General features: G+C 58.1%; 2 protein-coding genes across 15 annotated transcripts in view; both read left to right on the top strand.

Moving 5' to 3' along the window:
• R3HDM2 (R3H domain containing 2) overlaps positions 1–12,577 on the top strand; it is a 62,683-nt gene extending 50,106 nt beyond the window's left edge. For 9 of the 14 annotated variants that reach the window (XM_075445810.1, XM_075445809.1, XM_075445808.1 and 6 more), the window contains 12 exons: positions 2,617–2,801; positions 4,888–4,977; positions 5,629–5,862; positions 6,479–6,605; positions 7,030–7,265; positions 7,677–7,831; positions 8,153–8,253; positions 9,042–9,211; positions 9,396–9,540; positions 9,628–9,728; positions 10,198–10,282; positions 11,868–12,577. In XM_075445810.1, coding sequence (XP_075301925.1) covers positions 2,617–2,801; positions 4,888–4,977; positions 5,629–5,862; positions 6,479–6,605; positions 7,030–7,265; positions 7,677–7,831; positions 8,153–8,253; positions 9,042–9,211; positions 9,396–9,540; positions 9,628–9,728; positions 10,198–10,282; positions 11,868–12,211 — 1,973 coding nt within the window. In that variant the 3' untranslated portion in view covers positions 12,212–12,577. The remainder of the gene's footprint in view (positions 1–2,616; positions 2,802–4,887; positions 4,978–5,628; positions 5,863–6,478; positions 6,606–7,029; positions 7,266–7,676; positions 7,832–8,152; positions 8,254–9,041; positions 9,212–9,395; positions 9,541–9,627; positions 9,729–10,197; positions 10,283–11,867) is intronic. The other 5 variants (XM_075445819.1, XM_075445818.1, XM_075445816.1 and 2 more) reach the window with 2 other exon arrangements.
• Positions 12,578–13,487: 910 nt separating this feature from the next.
• Positions 13,488–18,448, top strand: STAC3 (SH3 and cysteine rich domain 3). Its single transcript, XM_075445847.1, is given in 13 exon segments — positions 13,488–13,642; positions 13,644–13,795; positions 14,503–14,569; positions 14,978–15,239; positions 15,362–15,459; positions 15,730–15,805; positions 15,889–15,983; positions 16,106–16,172; positions 16,466–16,515; positions 16,643–16,746; positions 17,282–17,333; positions 17,552–17,689; positions 17,975–18,448. Coding segments are annotated over 13 exon segments (1,323 nt in total). The 5' UTR covers positions 13,488–13,579; the 3' UTR covers positions 18,074–18,448.
• Positions 18,449–19,581: the final 1,133 nt, after the last annotated feature.

Here is a 19,581-nt window from a genome sequence, read left to right as displayed (position 1 = left end):
TCCCCAGAATCCCTCACACCCCTAAGGAGATGTAGTCAGGGTGAACTGTCTGGCACTTTTCCTTGCATTCCAGCAAAGGTGGTCCAGGGAAGGGTGTCACTAATTAGTCTGTCTCATCAGACACACAGTCTGTCTCATCAGACAAAGACTGTGTTAATTGGTATCTGCCTACGATGTTCTCTCAAAATGATTCACTATACCCCTGAGAGCAAACATAACAGCAGCAAGCAGGGCCTGCAGCTCCTCAAGAGCTATTGAATACAGCTCAGGGTCTCAGGAGTGCCAAAGGGAATTAGCATCAGAAGTCTTTCTCTGCTTCAGATCAGTTCTTGCTTTACCATCTAGGTAACACAAAGGGTAGCCCATGCACAGAGAACGTTACTGGGGAGCATCACGGGTGATCTGTTACTGACAGCAGCCTCCTGAGAGGTGGTGTGCTGCACTTGGCAGGGCACAAGCCCTTCTGTCAGTGGGGAGCAGGGTCCTTTATTTTCAAATGACTGCTTGTAAAGGGCATTTGTGGCAGAGGCAGCACAGGTCTTGGCTTTCATTTTAATGGTCCAGTGATACCTGAGGAGCCATATGGTAGCTGGTTACAATTGCTGTGCAATATCAATGAGCAAAATCTAGTGTTGTCTCACTGTCTAGCTTCCTCCATTCTGGCTGGTAGGCAGCAGGTCCCCAGATGGCTGAGAGGTGTCGTGTTACTGGGAAGGGAGGGCAGATCTGTGCTGGTGGGTGATTAGACTGCTCCACAAGAACCCTTTCAAACAAAAGGGATGGATCTAAAAGGCAGCTGGGCTACTGTTCTAGTACCCAGGCTGGCTTTGAAAACCACACGTTCCATCTTGCAGTTTGAAGGTGCCTACATCATCTCTTGGGACCCTGTTTCCATTGTGCTCAGAGCTGCACTTATTCTGTATATTGCAACCGCCTCCGGGACTGATTCATCAACTGGTGGGAGCAGTTATTTGAAGATCTGTCCCATCCGTGTGTGAAGTAGAGCAAGAGAGGATCTGCTTTTTTACTCTTTCTGTATTTTTCCTCCAAGTCTCCCCTGGGAACAGAAGCCAGTTGTTCTCCAGGCTTTATATAATGGCAAGTGATTAGAAACGTCGGCGGGGGGGAATGCAACGGAATTTTCACTTGGGGAGGGGAACCACCACCCTCCATATCCTCGTGTTTGTTCTGTGGGGGAGGAAGTGCTTAGGACTCTGGGGCTCCTTTTCCATCTCAGCATTCAGCCCCTGGGCAACTGTCAGCAAAATATTTCCTTTGCACCATGTGGCTGATGATACAGACCTCCTTAGCAGAATGCCTGAAGATCAGCTGTTGAAATGCAGTAGATCAGAGGCAGAATTAGTTAAATAGCAGCTACTGGGCATCAAGCAATAGTTTCACAGCCCTTTTATTTCTGGAAGTAAGACTGGAATACTGAGGAGAGCACTTCCCAGCTGGGTGCCCTGCAGCATGTATTGCGCTCCTTCCTAATGATTTTTTCTGCCATGGGAAGGAGTTGCTTTCAGCCTGCCACCCCCCCCTACCCTTTTACCCAAAAGATGTGCGTATGCTGGGTCTATGTGGCTGTAAAATAGGATTCCGTCACTCCCACCTTTGTTCTGGTCAAGCACTTGAACAGATCAGGACAGCATATTAGTGTCCGAGAAGGGGCTGTGCCTAACTACAGAACTGAGCTGTGACTAGGAACATCTCTCCACCTGCTTTCCACAGGCTGGTTCGTGGTACTGAGCTGACATGGGTGTATCTGGCAGCTCCCTCTTCTTGTAATCTGTGCCTCATCTGGGGTGGAGAGCCGTTCACCTGGCTGGTGCTGCTGTTGACAGCCAGACTCCTCTTCCCAGCAGAGAGCCCGTGGCATTTATAGAGGGCCCAGACTTGTGTCTGGTGCTTTCCAGAAAAGGCAGAGGGCACATCCCTCTGAAGAAGCAGTTGCGACGCAGATGTGTGTTTACTGCCCTGTGCCAATCCTGCCAGCACCTGCACCAAGCATGCACTGTCCTGTGTGCAGAGGCCAGCTGGATTCGTCATATGAGCCTGGCATTGTCCTTTTAGTTCCCCGCAGTTCTGAGTAGCGTTGAAGGTTTATACAAACAGCAGCTACCTGAGAGCTGCGGGTGGGGACCGCTGCGCAGGCTGTCCACTTGGAGTGAGGGTGCTAGGTTGAAGTCAGGGGAGAGAGCAGCACGCTTTTGGGAATACCAGCTGTACAACTCATGGCCATAGTCTGGAACAAGAATTGCATCCTGGTCTTCCCTGTGTGGGGCAGGGCATGCGCAGGTCAGGGGAGAAGAAGGTGCTGTGACCAGCTGTGGAGGGTCCGTGTGTGTACGTGGACATGGAGAGGAAAGAGGTACGATCACTTGGAGTCCTGAGGGTATCAACACCTTGGTTTGCTGTGAAGCAGAGACAGGCTGGTAACTTAGCCTGCAGCCTGCTCGCCCTGTCCCCTGCGGCAGCTCCCATGTGGACAGCAGAGAACGCAATCTGGCTGCAGTACGGCAGGTAGTGACAGGATCTACCCCCCACCCTCCCCAGCAACGAATCAATGTTTTTCTCTCCCAGGTACCAACCCTGGCATGCCTTTCTCTGTTCAAGGTTTGGTACTAGGCGCCCCTGAAGCGTGCACCCAGTCCCCTTCTTCACAGCCCAGCCGTGGCCTCCTACCTTGCACAGCCCAGCAGCCTCAACCGCAGCCACCCCAACAGCCACCACCGCAGCCCCAAGGACTTCCACCTGCAGCCCAGCAGCAGCCAGCCATGAGTAACCACATGATATCCCAGGTAAGTTTGCTGCACAGAATCCAGGGCTCGGTAAGCTCCCTGGGGATGCAGGGGGGAGGTAGAAGCAGAGCCAGCATACACCCAGAGTGCTCTGGACTACGCTTGCCCAGTGGGTTTTGGGTGTCCTCACACTAACGCTACCTGTTAGGGAGTGACAGTCCCTCTGTGCTGTTGGCAGATAGCAGGAGAAGGTCGGGGGCCTTGCTGTGCCTCAATATGATGCTGTGCTGTGACATCTGAACTTGCCAACCTCTTTTGTATCTGCTCAGGTCAGAAGCCTTCCTGGCAAGGGATTTGCAGCCCTTTGCTGAGTGGCAGGGTTATGTTCTGGAACCAGTTGCCCTCCTGGTGAGGAACAGTCAGAAATGGTAGTTGGGTTTGAGCTCCCCAGTGCTGATCCCCACAGCTGGTCACCTGATGTCCTGGGCAGAGGCAGACCTGGGACTGTGCCTGAGTGTGTCTTCCAGACCCTCCCTGAGTTAAACCCAAGTGATGTTCCACAGCCTGCAGGGCTATTTCTGAGGATGGAGCCCTCTGGAAGAGCACTCATGGCTGTCATTCCTACATACTTTTTTTCTGCTCCTGAAGCTGTAAAAAACCCACAGCACAAGAGCAGCCCCTGTATCACTGCAGGACTGGGGAAGGGGTGGGAGCCAGCCCTGGTGGGCAGGTTTGGAGAGCAAAGCTGCGTCATGTGCAGTGGGTGCAGAGCTGGGTGGTGTGTGTGGGAAGCATCCTCGGTACCTTCCCATCCTGCCCTATTCAGAGCAGCGTGTTGGTGCTGGACCTCAGCCTGCCTGTGAGTTTTATAGAGATCCTTTCTGGTGCATCATCTTATGATGTCTCCTACAGCAAAAAACTGCAAGTTACACTGGAGGTTTTCAAGATGTGACTGGACAGGGAGGGTGCTAGATATTCTTACCTAGGCTCCCTTCCCCATGAAAGGTTGGACTAGATGGACTTCCAAGGTCCCTTCCAACCTGGGCTGTTCTATGATTCTAAGTGTTCTCGGTGAGATGGGATGGGAGGAGGAAACAAGCCTCCTCAAACAGCTTTTACTGAGGTAACATGAACAGCTCCTTGTTGTCTGTTGCCATCTGTATGAGGATGGGGGGAGATTGTAGTTTTTGGGCTCTAAACTGGCTCCAGCGTTGTGAATCTGTTTGCAGAGGATACTGAGACTCAAGGGAAACATCTCAGTTCTACAGATGCGATGGCTTCCTGAGGTAGCCAGGGTCCAGCGCTGAGGCCAGCAGGAGTGTCTGTCTGGGGCTGTAGCATGGCATGGGACAGAGCACAGTGCCCTGGGTGGGAGGTTTGAATACACAGCAGGCTTCTGGAGCTTGTGCAGGATCACTGTGTCTTGCTGGGGTTTTATTCTGTGTCTTCTACTGTTTGGCTGTTCTGATGGTTTAGGTACTGGAAAGACTTTTTTCGTGTGTTTGACTTTTGGCGAAAGGTCTGAAATGCACTGTCCCCAATGTCCATGTACCTTCTGTTTCACCAAAAGTCAAATCAAATGATCAAAAAACCAGCCCAGTGCTGACCATTACAGGTTCAGTGCGCAAAGCGTAGTATGTGGTGCTTGATTTGGGTGGTGGTGTAGACAGTCTTCAACAAGTGAGAGGGGCCCCTGCAGAAGGCAAGAGTGGAGAAAAGACACTACCCGCAGGAAGGGCCAAGAAGCGCTGCGGAGAGAGCTGGGTGTCAGTGTCACACACCAGCGGGCAGTGGCATGGGAGAGACACAAAGGTGGTGCTAGGGGGAAGTGGCTCCTGCTGCTAATGGCCATAGCTGGCCCTTGTGAACTTGTGTCACTGTTCCTGCCAGGCAAGAGCTGCTTTGCGGATGTGGTCAGCCTTCCCAGCTTTCACAAAGCACCTGGCCGGGCTGTGTGTCTTCACAGAAAGACGAATGCTCTCCCATTCTGGTCTCCGTGCTTTCCAGCCCTCTGCAATGCCCCCCCTCTGTGTTTGCGGTTGGCTCAGTTGACTAACCTTGTTGTTCCTTCTTTCTCTCCTTCCTCCTATCCTTCCCTTCCCCCCCCCAAATCTCTCTCCTTCACTCCCTTCTCTGCTGGTCTTAGCCGGTCCCAGCGCTGCAGCCTGTTCAGTATTCTCCAAGCTCCTGCCCCCAAGTCCTCTTGCCAGTCTCTCCACCCCAGCAGTACAACTTGGTATAAACCCCATTTCCTCTTCTGCACTGTCTCTGTTGTACTCATGTGCTGTGTTTGTGTTGTGTGAGCTTTTGCTAATCAGGTATGTCATGGACACTGCACTCAGTGGGTTTGGGATTCTTGGAGGCTCCGCGCTGCAGTGGGGTCGAGGCAGTGGGATGCCTGAGGCTGTGGGACCCACCAGGGCTGAGCACTGCTGGAGTAGCTGGTCTTGGAAAGAGCCTGGGGAAGAGCAAGTGCCAAGCCCAGAGCTCCACCAGGAAGCGAAGCTTGTGCCCAGCAGTGGGGTCCAGGGGCCATGGCTGCCCTGTGGTCTCAGTCAGCCCCTGTGTTGTCTCTGCCGGGTCTTTTGGGAACGATGTGCACCATGGGACGTGGTCTCTGGGCTGGGGCCACCCCTGCCTGTGTGGGGCCCCGCATATCACCAGTGTCCGTTGAGCATTTGGGCACCCCCAGCAGCTCGCATGCCCCTACCCCCTGTCCTGCAGAATGCTCTTGGTCTGTGGCTAATTTATGGGGACCTTTCTGGGGCAAGCTCCTCCACACAGAGTAGGGAGAAGGGGTCTGCAATCTACTCAGCAGAGCTATGTCCTACATGCTGTTGTCCTACATGCTGTCCTCCTCTATCCTTCCCACTTATCCCCAATGCAGGCTGATGAACTCAGCAACCCCTTTGGGCAGATCAGCCTCAGCCGACAGGGCTCTACGGAAGCAGCGGATCCTTCCTCGGCTATGTTCCAGTCATCCCTCATCTCCCAGCAGACAGGATTCATCATGGCAACCCCTGGGCAGCCCATTCCAACCTCCAACTACTCCGCCTCAGGGCACACGGCCCCCACACAGCAGGTGCTGCAGCCCCAGGGCTACATTCAGCCTCCCCAGCAAGTAAGGACATGTGCAAGCCTGGAGGGGGTGTGCACCTTGGCCCAAAGCTGTCAGGCAAGGGGCTTGTGGGGAGCAGTCCAGAGAACAGTTCCTTGATAGTGGGTCCCCTCTTTTTCTGCTGCTTATTCATGATCGATCAATACTCAGGGGTCCAGGCTCCGGGTCAGCAAGCACCCTTGCTAGGCACAGGATGGTGTCTGCCCCCTTGTCCCTCTGAGCTCACAAGGCACTTATCTGGGAATGCCTCTGGCCATTCCTGGCTCATAGTGTTGGGGAAGGGACAGTGACCAGATTCAGGGCTGACGCCTCTAAGCTCTCTTTGGGGTCCTGCAGGGCATTATGACCTCTAGGGTTGTTCCCCTGAGCTGTGATGAAAATTGTGCCTCCTGTGCTCTTGCACTACTGTGTTGGGAAAGTCTTGGATGTGGAGGCTGGGAGGAGCGGGAAGGGGCTGCGGTTCCCTGAGGAGCTATCATCTGGCCAGAGCCAAAGCCCTAGTTGGTTTCCTTCAACAGAAGCCAGGCCAGGTGAGAGAGAAAACTGGTCCTGGGGGACCAGCTTTCTTGATCTCACTCCCTCTTGTGTTCTCATCACCGTGTTTTCTTGATTCTGATAGATTCAGGTTTCTTACTACCCTGCGGGACAGTACCCAAACTCCAGCCAGCAATACCGATCTCTCAGTCACCCAGTGGCCTACAGCTCCCAGCGCCCTCAGCAGCTCCCCCAGCAGTCCCAGCAGCCTGGTAAGGGGGCAGGGGGGGAGGGGTAGAGGAGCGGGGCTGGGGGTGTGTGTTTCCCTTTCCTGCCACTCTTGTGTGACCTGCCATGCGCTGTCTCGGGCCAGGCTGCTCTTCCCTGTCTCCCGCTCTTTGCTGGGCTTGTACAGAAGGCCTCTGGACTGTGCAAAGGAAAGCTGAAACTTGGCCTGGCTGCGAAGGCGATCTCACCTGTGTCTCAGTGTGTAGCGTACGCACTGAGGTGCTGCAAGGTGGATTGAAAGCAAAGAGCTTCCTTCAGGTCTTTTTGCATCTGCTGTAAGGGAAGCCCTTTTCCCACTGTTTAGCAAGAGATGGGAGCAAAGCAGGATTTGAGCCTTCATATGCCAAGCCTCAGGCTGTCTCCTGTGGCCAGCTGGGAAGCTGCTCCATTTAAACCCTGTTCTGACAGGTTTACAGCCAATGATGTCCAACCAGCAGCAAACATACCAAGGTGTAATGGGAGTGCAGCAGGCACAGCCCTCTGGACTCCTCAACAGCCAGAGGAACAGCATGGGGGGCCAGATGCAGAGTATGATGGGAGTGCAGCAGGCACAGCCCCCCGGCCTTCTCAGCAGCCAGAGGAGTGGTATGGGGAGCCAGATGCAAGGCCTGATGGTCCAGTACACTCCACTGCCTTCATACCAGGTAGGCATCAGTTAGTCTCCAATGGGGGGCTGCTGGGGAGGGGGCCTCAGCTGTGTAGGCCTTGCAGGAAGTGCCCTGTTCCTGTGCCTGAGTGATGGAGCCAAAGACAGAGACTTACCTTGAGAAGGTAGTGCGTGCTTAGTGAGGGCACGTCCATGTTTCAGTCTGTGGGGGACATGCCTTGAGAAGGAGGTCTGAGTGCAGCTGGTCCTTTTGCCATTGTGTTCGCAGAAAGGCTCGGAGGGGCTGCCCTTGCCTGGGCAAGATTGCTCTGGGCTATGGTAGACAACTGTCTGGCATCTCTTCTCCCTTTGTGTGGACCTTGTTGGTGTCTCTCTGGGGACAGTTCTGCCTGCTCCTGCTCGGTGTTACCTGTCATTCTGTAGGGCTGCTTCTTTCCTCCCTGCACAGGTTCCCGTGGCCAATGAGTCCCAGAGTGTGGTCCAGCAGCCCTTCCAGCAGCCAGTGCTTGTACCAGCCAGCCAGTCTGTTCAGGGGGGGCTTCAGACTGGAGGGGTACCCATCTACTACAGCGTCATCCCAACTGCCCAGCAGAACGGCACCAGGTAAAGCTTCTGCATCCCTGGCCTGCCTTGGGGAGAGTGAGGTCCTGCTGCCCTAGGGAAAGGGCATAGCATCCTACTCCTGCAGCTAGAGGAGGTGGATGGGCACCATAGGTGCTGGTCATCTCTTGAGCTTGCCTGATCCTAGCTCCCATAGTCAGCGCTTCTGGGACACAGCTGTCCTGCAGCATGTGGTGCTTCCTGTGCTCCTTCAGACGCAGCTGTGTTTCCAGCCATCTCAAGTACTGAGGGAGCTGGTGCCCAGATGGGCAGGCTGTTTCTCCCCATCCCCAGCTCCTCACCAGAGCACTCTCTGCTTCACAGCCCTTCGGTGGGGTTCCTTCAGCCACCTGGCTCTGAGCAGTATCAGATGCCACAGTCCCCATCACCCTGCAGCCCGCCTCAGATGCAGCAGCAGTATTCAGGTAAGAGGAGCCACCGGTCAGGGTTGGCACTGATTCTGTGCAGATTGGATCAGGTTTTGTGGAGGCTGAAGTGAACAGAGCTGCCAATTACAGCAAAGTTTGGCAGCTTCTGTGCGATGGGTTTCCTTAGTCTTACCCGTTCCACAGCCCACTGGGAATTACCGAGACGTGGTGCACAAACTTTGGTCCAGGCTGATGCTGGCCTGCGCCTGGCATCTCCTGGCCGCAGTGGGTGGGCAGAGTAGGAGCGGGCAGAGGGGGCTGCTGTGGGCTGCAGACTCCCTCTGCTGGCACCACCACTTAGCATCGCCGGGGCAGCTCTTTGACCAGCGAGCGCTGGGGATGAGAGGAGCATCAGGACTGCTTTGTCCCGTCCCAGCTGCAGGGGAGTGAGCTGGAGCCTGGTGAATGGGTGCAAGAGCTGGAACCAGGGTACTCGAGCCCAGCTCTGTGATTAGATCCTTTATCTGGAGTTTGCTGTGATGCTTTTAGACGTCACCCGAGCTGCCTTCAACTTGTCCTCTCTGCTCGCATTTCTCCTGGATTAAAAGTAGTCGTTCTCTGATGTAAGCTGTGATATTCGAGAGGGATCCCAGCTGGGTCTTGGTGGGGCCTTTTTGCAGCCCACCCAGGCAGACAGCAGTGACAGAGGAGTGAGTATGGAGGGGCTGTTGCAGGGAAGGATGAAAAGCTGCAGAGACAGGCCAGCTGCCTCTTGTCCCACAGCAAGCAGTGGCAGCACCAGCACGCAGAGCCTGGGCAATACTGCTGCTGCTGTCTCTCCCCAGGGGTGTCTCCGTCAGGCCCTGGCGTGGTTGTGATGCAGCTGAACGTACCCAATGGCCCCCAGGCCCCCCAGAATGCCCCTGTGGTGCAGTGGAGCCACTGTAAGTACTACAGCCTGGACCAGCGGGGGCAGAAGCCAGGAGACCTGTACAACCCAGACACCAGTGCTCAGGTATTGAGAGGACTGGGAAGAAGGCAGCTCATCTTTTGGGAGCAGCCTGGCGGGAGAGAAAGGACCCCTGCATCCGTGCTGTCTGGATGGGCTGGGAGACGGGGCGGGCTCATTCCGTGGTGATGAGACAGGTGTGGGACCAGTCACAAGCACTGGGGCTGTCTTAACGCTCTCTCTCCCCCAGGCCAGCACGCAGCTGAACAGTCCCATCACGTCCCCAACCCAATCCCCAACACCATCTCCTGTCACCAACCTCAACAGTGTCTGCACGGGGCTGAGCCCCCTCCCTGTCCTCACACAGTTCCCCCGGCCTATGGGCCCAGCACAAGGTAAGGGGAAGGAGTGGGGATAGCACAGGGTTGGGTCTTTCCTGTGATTTCTTCAGACCCCTACAAACATTTACTTCCTTTTTGCAGGTGATGGGCGGTACTCATTGCTGGGCCAGCCGCTGCAGTATAATCTGTCCATCTGTCCCCCGCCACTGCTCCACAACCAGCCCAACTACAATGCACACCAGGTAAAACTGGGCCAAACACCCACCCACCCATTCCTTCAGTGTCTTAGGAGCAGAGCAAGACCTCACACCCTGCCCTGTGCTTGGACACCCCTTGGTTAAGTAGTAGGCTGCCTGCCCCGTGCTCTTGCCATCCAGCTGCTAGAGCTGCCATTGTAAATGTGTTTCCCTAGAGCCTGGCACTGGGCTAAAATTTCATCCTGCCCCCAGCTTTGCCCAGAAGCAGCATCAGCCCCAAGTCCTTTGAGTGTCCTGGAACTGTGGCTGTGCCTTGATCTCATCTAACTTACGCAAGCGTGATGTCACCTCAAAGGTGCCAGGGGGTGAAAGATTCATCCAGGTGTCTTCATTCCCTTTCACAGCTATGGTCTTGTCAAGTTTGGTCTTCCCCCCCCACTCCCGGGATGCTCTGTGGGCACTGTGAGGTGCTAGTGTCTCCTCAGGTGACATGCTAACATTTTCATTCTTTAAGGGGCAGGCTGGGATGAAACATGGAAACCGGAGCAAGAGACAGGCCCTCAAGTCCGCATCCACTGACCTTGGGACAAGTGATGTAGGCAAGTGATGCTGCTCAAGCAGTTCCCTCTGTGTCCTCTGACTGATCACCACTGCATGGGTGTAGCTGGCTACAGAGCCAGCTACAGAGACTCCAGATGTCACCTCTGCCCACACCAGCATCCCACAGAACCCATTGCTGGTGGTGGTTGTAGGAGAGCAGTTCCTGCCTGCCACAACCCCCTTATGCACAGAAACCCCCCCCCCACAGCCCGCATGAGGCCTGGCTTGGGAGGGGATGCAGGGGAGCCAGTCCCAGTCAGCAGTGCCCATCAGGAGGTGGGAGGACACAAGTGTTGCTCAGGAATGCAGTAAGCACTGCCTGCACTGAGCAAAGCTTTTAAAGAAGAGTGGGGAGAAGTTGTTGGGGAATCAGTGATGACCACCAGGATTCCTGGGCCCTGTTCCTTCCTCCATGGGGGCTGAAATGATGGAGGAGGTGGAGCTGGCAGAAATCCTGGGATTTTTTGCCTCTTTGTGAGCAGAAAGTGAGTGTCCAGACCCCTGAGATCTTGTTCCCACCATTGACTTCCAAAGTGACCCTTGCCTCTCATGCTTGCTTTTCCCAGCGGGGCCTCATCTTTGTAAAGGGCTTTGGGATCTTCCAGGGATGGCTGCGAGGGTTTAAATCCCCAGTGGTTTGTTTCTCCCTGTTCTTCGCCCTCGGTGGTCTCTATTTGGTCACCAGGGAGGGAAGGAGAGGCACGTGTCTGGCTTCTCCCTGCAGCAATACGGGACTTGCTAGCTGGGCATGAGCCAGCCAGCCTGGAAGGGAGGCTGTCTTCGCCGGCTCTCTGGAGTTTTCAGACTTGTCCCCTGTGTCACCACCACCACCACCAGCAGCTCATTGCAGGGGGCCCTTTAAGAGCTGCCCCCTCCCTGCGGCTGGCACGTTCATTACATGCCGTGTTAATATTAGCAAAGAATCCATTCAGCCAGCCCTCTGCTAAGCCCAAAAGCCAGGGCTGGAGCCAGGAGGCAGCAGAAGTGTTTGGGTACCACAGAGCAGAGGCCAGAGGCAAAGAGGTTGGCAGGACACTGGGCTGGGCACACAAGGGAATCCTCCACGTTCAGGATCCACACACGGTGACGTCCTCCGTGGATGCAGCCTGTCTTTCTGCTTTCCAGAGACGGGGGCAGGAGAGCTGGCTTAGTTCCCAGTCCTGGTACCCAGGGATCAGGGTAGGAAGACAGGGCACAGCAGCTGGGAAAGCCCGAACTGAAAAGCCAAGACCAGCCAAAGGCAGCAAGGAGGGCTTGGTGTTGCTGGTGCCCTAGGCAGGTGGAAAATGCCAGTCTCCCCTTGAAGCAGACCATGTGGGGACCAGGATGTGGGCATCAGAAAGGATCAGGATGGGGCACTGTGGGGAGCAGTGTGGTAAGGGCAGTTTGATGGGGAAGAGGTGACTGGCTTAAAAAAATACATTCTTAATGTGGGGGCAGCTTAGCAAAGCGCTGCTTTCATGGACGAAGCAGAGGTGACTGCTCCAGTGCCAGAGTTGGTGAGGAGCCCACATGTCAGCTCTCGCTGTGCTGCTGCCACCCAAGAATCTTCTGCCACTGATGCGTGCTGTCTTTCCGCTGCAGTGCTAGGCCGAGTGCTGGAGGTGACAGACCTGCCCGAGGGCATCACACGGACGGAGGCTGACAAGCTCTTCACCCAGCTCGCCATGGCTGGTGCCAAAATCCAGTGGCTCAAAGAGACTCAGGGGCGCCGTGGAGATGGGGGCGGCGGGGGCAACAGTGGGACTCCGGAGAACGGCAGGCACAGTGACCTTGCTGCCTTATACACCATCGTGGCCGTGTTCCCCAGCCCACTGGCTGCCCAGAATGCCTCCCTCCGCCTCAACAACTCCCTGAGCCGCTTCAAGCTGCGTGTGGCCAAAAAGAACTACGACTTGCGGGTGCTGGAGCGTGCCAGCTCACAGTAGGGCTCACACGCGGGCACAGAGCACACTGGACTGCGGGCACTTCCCTCTGCCTTCTCTTTTCCTTTCTGTCCTCCGTTCCTCTTGCCCTCCTTTCTGGATATATTTATATGGACATAATTAAGAGATAAGAAATTGATTCTTTTTTTATCATTATTATTTTTTTTTGAGTGATGCCCGTGCCCACCCACCTTACCCTGTGTATATTGTTTTGTTAAGCACTGTGTTGAACCGCACATACAGATGTTGATTGGTATGTTCACTGCACATTTTATTTAATCTGATTATTATTTGGAGGGGTATTTTTGGTTTTATTTTATTTGGGGGGTTGTTTTTAAATATAAAAACAGAACTTGTCCATCACTTTAACGCTGCTTTCCCGTTCTCTGCCAGTACCAGTGCTAGGGACTGTCTGTGCTGCCTCTTCAGGGTGAAACGACAACCAGGGAGCAGAAGGGGCACTCGCAGGAGGATATGTTCCTGCCCAGGCCCTGCCCCCGTGCTTGGCATGTACAAGAGCATTGAGCTCATGGCTTGCCAAGGCTGGGAGCCGAGACTGGAAGAGGAGTGCTGAGCACTTTGATCTGGGGCTGGTCCCCCCATCAGATATTCTCATAGCCTCTTTTCCCAGCTGCTGTCCCCCTGCAGCTGTGTGATGGCAAGAAGGGGGGCATGGGTTGTCCCCAGCTGTATCCCCTGCCAGGAAGCAACATATTCCTGCTGATGACAGGGGAGCAGTCCTTGGGCTGGTAGGTGCAGATATCGTTGTGTCCTCCTACCCTGTTGGGTACGGGAGTTGGGCTGGCACCACCCTCACCGTGGCATTGCGCACAGCAGCTGGAGCCTCTTGCAGCATCTGGATGCTACTACCTTCAAGAGCAGGTGCAAGTGGAGAGGTAAGGGCTGCCTGGAAGGGGGGGGCTCTAACCCCAGCCTTGGTGCAAACTCCTGCCCCACTGCCACACACAGCCTGGCAGGGACATAGGTCCAGGGACTCTGGCACTGGGGTGCCTGCCCAGCTCCAGGCACCCACTGCAAGGCAGCGTGAGACCAGTGAGGTCCTAGCTGTCTCCTTTGCGGCAGCTCCCTGTCTCAGCGGAGAGCAGACCAGCAGGATTTGCTGCCAGAGGGTGCGGGGCAGCCATGAGAGCTGCCCCATGAGAGACCCCACTGCTGCCTCTCTTTCCTTTTCCCTTCCCAGCGGCAGAGGCCTCAAATGCAAGAGCAAACGAGACATCAAGGCTGGAGCACTTGGTGTGCCCTGGCTTCGCTGCTGCCCCATGCCAGGGGTGGGTGGGCCTCAGTGACGCCCAGCAACCCACTAACGCAAATAGCCAGTGGCTGCTCTCCACCCCGCTGCCCTCCTGGCTCATGCATGGGCTCCAATTTCTCAGCGTCAGCCTCCGCCAGCGCTCAGCTGTCGGTTCCCCTCTGCCCTGTCACTCCCGCTCTCCACGGGACCGGGGCAGCTGCCCCCCTCCGTGTGCAACCAGCACAGAGGGCTGGGGGCTCCGCAGCCAACAGGGCCCCAACATCGGGCACCCTTCGCGGGGTTTGTCATCGCCGGACGAGAGCTTCGCGCACAGCGTAAGTGTGTATCCGTGCGCGGCTTCCTCTCATTGCGGCCACCGACCCCCGTGGGCCCCTGCTCCGCCCGCCTCGCTGCAAGACCCCAGGGCTCTTTGCTTCTGCAGCAGCCCTTGCCCCAGGACTCCCCAGCCCCCATCGCTCTCTCCCTAATGGTCGTCCTGGCTGGTTTCCATGGGGGCGGGCAGGGGCGGGGGGGCGGACACAGGGGCACCTCATGTTAGATATCACCAGAACCGGTGATGTCTGGGTGGAAGGACTGTGGGGATGCTTGACAGTCAGAAGTGGCATCGGGCGTGTTTTGGGGGACACAGGAGCAGATCCTGTGCCTGTGTTAGCGCAAGACTCTGTGGAGAAAGCGGAGCTGTATGGTGGTGCCAGACGGCGGCATAGCCATGCTTGTCCAAGGGGCCCAAGAGTGGCACCGTTTGCGGTTTCGCTGTGAGATGGCGATGTCTAGAAAGCGATGGATGCGTGCAGGTAGCCCAGGGTCTGGCTTCCAGCATTTGGCACCACGTCCACCGAGCGAGCAGCAGTGCTGCGCGCGCTGGGCTGGGAGCCTGCTGTTCTCCAGCCCGCGCAGCAGGGCCAGCCGGGGCCCCGGGACGCACCCGCAGCAGAACTGGGCCTTGCTGGGGCAGGAGCTGCAGCAGGACGGCAGTGGGGACAGACCCAGCCAACGTGATGTCTCTCCTTTTCCCTCATAGCATGACAGAGAAGGAAGTGCCAGAGCCGCCAGCTTCGCCTGCTTCAGGTGGGAAACCCAAGAGCCGGGTAAGTGGGTGCCCACAGGGCAGCTTGAGTGGGTGGGGGAAGCCACCTTTCTGTCATTGTCTCTGCCTTAGCCCCAGGAGTCTTTGTGGGGCCAAGGATGCCTGGTGGGATCTTGATCCAGCAGGGCACTGGGTGGCCATTTCCCAGCTTGGCTTTTCCCCAGGCTGCCCACATCCACGTGTGCTCAGGGGTTACAGTTTCTCCTTTTGTGGGGACCTCACAGGGCCGGGAAAAGGGTCTCCATCCTCACAGCATTTTTGCCCCACGATTCCTGGGGCCTCCTCTCACTTTGGGAAGGAGTCTCTAGGTCAGAGCAAAGGGGCAGGGAGTCAGGCACCAGCTTCTCTGCCTGCCTGCCTGCCTCACCCCACATCCCTGCCGTGCACAATGCATCCTCTCCTGCCCCAGCAGCTACAGAAGCTGAAGCAACTTTTCCAGCGAAAGCCCAAGGAGGAAACGGTGCCGGAGCTGCAGCCCAATGGGGAGCTGGTCAGCCCCTCAGGGGGACCCATCTACTACATCTATGAGGAGGAGGAAGAGGAGGAAGAGGAGGAGGAGCCTGAGCCCCCTCCTGAGCCCCAGAAACTTATCAATGACAAACCCCACAAGTTCAAAGATCATTACTTCAAAAAGCCCAAGTTCTGTGATGTTTGTGCCCGCATGATTGTCCGTGAGTCCTGAGGGTGCTGGGGCTGGGGGCCAGGGCTGGCGAGGGCTCCAGCCCAGCCCTCCCCACAGCTGCAGTGTCACATTGCCTCTCCTTTCCACCCACCCCCCCAACCCCCCTGCCAGTCAACAACAAATTTGGCCTGAGGTGCAAGAACTGCAAAACACACATCCACCACCACTGCCAGTCCTACGTGGAGATGCAGCGCTGCTTCGGCAAAATTGTGAGTGTTCCTGCTGGCCCTGGTCTTGGGGCACCTCCTTGCAGGGAAGACCAAAGCACCACAGCAGGGAGCAGCTGGCTCATTCCCTGTGGGAATGACCCAGGTGCCACGACCCACCTTGCTTCTGGCTCTGAGGGGGGGACCTAGGCATCACCTCTCTGCTGGGTGGTCACCTTCTTGGTCCCCAGCATCCACCCACTCACCCCTCAGCTCTCACAGGAGGGCCCACGGCTCCGGGTGGTGGTTGATGCTCTGACCCCCTCTTTCCAGCCCCCAGGGTTTCGCCGGGCGTACAGCTCGCCCCTCTACAGTGACCAGCAATACGCCTGTGTCAAGGAGCTGCTCTGTAAGTACTGTTCCCGTGCCAGGGTGCCCCATCTCCTCGTGTCCTGTAACTGAACCCCTCTCACCATCCCTGTGCCCTAGCAGCAGCCAACAGGAGTGACCCCGTGTTTGAGACTCTGCGGACAGGTGTCATTATGGCCAATAAGGAGCGCAAGAAAGGGCAAGATGACAAGAAAAACGTGAGTGCAGAGCTGGCCTGTTGCTCCAAACGCCCAAGGGTCCTGGCATCGCAGCCTGCATCCCATTGCCACCCCCACCTCCCTGCCCACTCTGCACCCCCTGAGAGCTCTGTGCCTTGCAGCCTTTAGCTGCTATGATGGACGAGGAGCCAGAGGCCACGAAGCCAGAAGGGGGCAAAACCGATGGTGGTGAGTGCTGCGACTGCAGCAGGGCTGGCTGCACGCGAGGGCTGAGGAGCCGGGGTGGGGGCTGTGCTCCAGCCGTGAGCACGGGGCAGGGAGAGATGCTGATGGGGAGACTGTACTTGGGCCCACCGAGGGATGGTTTGCCCTACAGAAAGGGAGTCTTCAGTTCAGGTGTCCACCCTGGGGCTCTCTCTGCTTCCCCTCGTTGGCCTGGGTACAGGAGATCCTTAGGAGGAGGCTGGTCCCAGGGCAGGAAGGCAGCACTAGGAGAGATGTAAGGCCCCTCCTATTTCCAGGCACCTCTGAAGGGGACAAGAAGACTGAGAAGAGCCCAACAGATGACAAGGTAGCTATCATCCTCGCCATGTACCCCAAAGGCCCCTGAGCATGGGCAGAGGCTGCAGGGATCTCCCTGCTGGGCTCCTTGGGGCTGTCCTCAGCCTCTCTGGGGCCCCTCTTTCCTCCTCTCCCAGAACAAGAAGCCGCAGCCAGGGATTCGTGGTGGCTATCTGCAGTCTCACTATTTCGTGGCACTTTACCGCTTCAAAGCCCTGGAGAAAGATGACCTGGATTTCCCGTAAGTTCCCAGCCACGCAGTGGGCACCGGGATGACAAGGGGAAGGATGTGGGGTGTCTAGTGGCAGGGGGGAGAAGTCTTCACCTCAACAATGAGGCTCTCAAAGCCAGGAGAGGATCTGTGGATGAATGAATGAGGGCAGAAATTAGAGCCATGGAGCCACGCTGGCTGTGGTTTGGGTTTTGTGGCTTTTCTGCCTGCCCCAATGGGCTATGTGTCAAGCTGGGGCCCTGGCTCTCACTGAGCTCTCCTGGCTCCCAGCCTTTGGACACAAACCTCATTTACAAGGCCACTGATGTTTGTCTTGATGTGGTTCTACTGATTTCTTGCACCCCAGACTTGAAGGCTGAGCGGCTCATGTACAGGACCTGTCTGTCCCTGAGGCCGTGGGCTGTGTGCATTCCTCGACCTCCCCTGACACAGGGCTCTTGGAGCTGGTGCTGGGGGAAGAGCAATTCTCCTCCCCAGCCTCAGGGTCTCCCATGGCAGGGGATCGCTGCCTCCCCTTACACTGAGCCCTTCCTTCCCTTCGCAGGCCAGGGGAGAAGATCACGGTGGTCGATGACTCCAATGAGGAGTGGTGGCGGGTAAGGCTGGTGTCCTGCAAGCACCACGGGAAAAGGTGCAGAGCTTAAAGCACAGGGAGATGTCAGCTGGGAGTGCAAATTGCACTCTAAGGGGGACACAGCCCCTAAACCTGCTGTGTCCTCCTGCCAACCCACAACCTGCAGGCTGTCAAGTGGTAATCTGGGGGTCATACAGACTGGCTCCAACTCCCACCTCCCCATCTACTGACTTCTTTCAGGGGAAGATCGGTGAAAAAATTGGCTACTTCCCTCCAAACTTCATCATCCGCGTACGGGCAGGCGAGCGGGTGCACAAGGTGACACGCTCCTTTGTGGGCAACCGGGAGATCGGGCAGATCACACTCAAGAAGGATCAGGTGAGATGGGACCACGTGGTCACAGCCTGTGGTCCTCCAGCTGCCACCTGCATCTCTGCCCCAGCCTCCCTCCAGGCCCCCACCGGTCACGGCTGCCCTGGTGCCCTGCTGCACCCCCCAGCCACGCTCTGCCCAGGCCTGCATGACCAGCCCTGCCCTGCCCACCTCCCCCAGCCCTATGGCCGAGACCTGCTCTGCCCAGGTGCCCCCCCAGCCTGGGGGTTGCCACCTTCTCCCTGCTCTGTGCGGCCCCAGGAGTCTCATCTGCACCCCTCTCACCCACAGATCGTCGTGCAGAAGGGCGAGGAGGTGAATGGTTATGTGAAAGTCTACACCGGCCGCAAAGTGGGTCTCTTCCCCGTGGACTTCCTGCAGGAGATCTGAGCGGGGCAGCGTCCCAGGGCACTCAGCCGGGGGGACAGACAGACCCTGGCTGCAGGGAGCTGCTGGAGCTGGGCAGGGATGGGGACAGGGACCCGTCCCTGATGCTTGCAGCAATGGGGTCTCCAGTGGGGACCATCTCTGCCAGTACGGGAGCAGGCCCGAGGTGTGGGAGGTGCCTCTTGGGCTGTTTCCCCTGTGAGGTTTTTGTTGCCTTCAGCAACACGGGGTACCCCCTCCTCGCTTTGGAGGCCACCCGGCCCACCCTGCCTGAGGTGGTGGGTGTTGGGTGCTGGGGGTGTCAGTACGGTCCTGTCCTGCTGCTCTGGGCTGTGTAATCCTGCGTTTGGGCAATACACGTCTTCTCCCCGACCCTGAGCTCTGCGTGGTTTGGATTTGCGGGGGGGGCAGTCGCTGGGGGGCTGCTGCTGGCCCCTGCTGCTGCGGACCGGGCCTTCCCGCGTCGCGTGAGACCCTGCACTGCACGCGCACAGCCCACCCAACCCCCCCCCCCCCAAACGGCACCCGCGATCCCGCGTGGGGTTCCCGCAGCCGAGGGCTGGTCCGAGCAGCCACAGCTGCACAGATGCGACCAGGTCTCTGCGGGGCGCGGGCGGCGGGAGGGGAAGGGGCAGGACCCCCAGCCCCTGGGGGCCCGGGGCTGCCCCCCCCTCAGCGCGGGCCGCGTCGCGGGGCCGAGCGCTGGAGCGGGGCCCGACGGGGCCCGAATAGGGGCTGAGGGAGACAGGTGACGGGGCCCGGGGACAAGACGAGTCCTTGGAACGCGGGGAGCGAGCACCGAGCCAGGAGCGGGGGCGCCTGTGGGCGGGCACCGGCGGTAACCACGGCGACGGGCCGGCCGCGGGGCCGCGTAGGGCGGTAATCACGGCGACGGGGGCCGGTGCCGCGCAGCGCCCGTCGTCACTGGCGACAGGCAGCCGTGGGACGGGGCGACCCCGGTAACGGCGGCTGCCGCAGCGAGGCCCGCGATCGCCGCGGACCCCGCCGGAACGGGCCGGGCCGGGCCGGGCGCGCTGCGGGGCTCTCGGCAGCGGCCCCGGTGCGCTCGGGCGGCTGCGGCACGCGCGGGGGCGCTGCTGACGCGCAGGGCGGCCTTGCGGTATGCAAAAATATGCAAATGAGACGGCGGCCGCTGCGGGCGCGGGGGGAGCCGCGGCGCCCCCTGGCGGTAGGCTCGCGGTGCAGCGCTCACCGCGTACCGGGGGTCGCTGCCTGTCCCTCGCCGCCACGCGGGGCTGGCCGCTTGCGGGATGGTGCAGCCGGCCCCTCCCGGGCGGGCAGCCCGCGCCCGTCCCACCGCTCTGCCTCGGGCCGCAGCGCCCCGCCACCGGGCCTGCCCCGGGGAGACCACCGGCAGGGGCGTGGGGAGGGGCCCCCCGATCCCGGCCCAGCTGCCCCCCCCCTCCCCTCCGCTGCCTGCAGAAGGATCGGGAGCTCCGGCTCCCACCTTCTTCGGCCAAGCGGGCTGTGCCGGGGCTGCGGGTGCCCAG

This window comes from Opisthocomus hoazin, chromosome 32 (assembly GCF_030867145.1).
Source record: "Opisthocomus hoazin isolate bOpiHoa1 chromosome 32, bOpiHoa1.hap1, whole genome shotgun sequence".
Taxonomy (NCBI): Eukaryota; Metazoa; Chordata; class Aves; order Opisthocomiformes; family Opisthocomidae; genus Opisthocomus; species Opisthocomus hoazin.
This window is presented reverse-complemented; position numbering and strand designations above follow the sequence as displayed.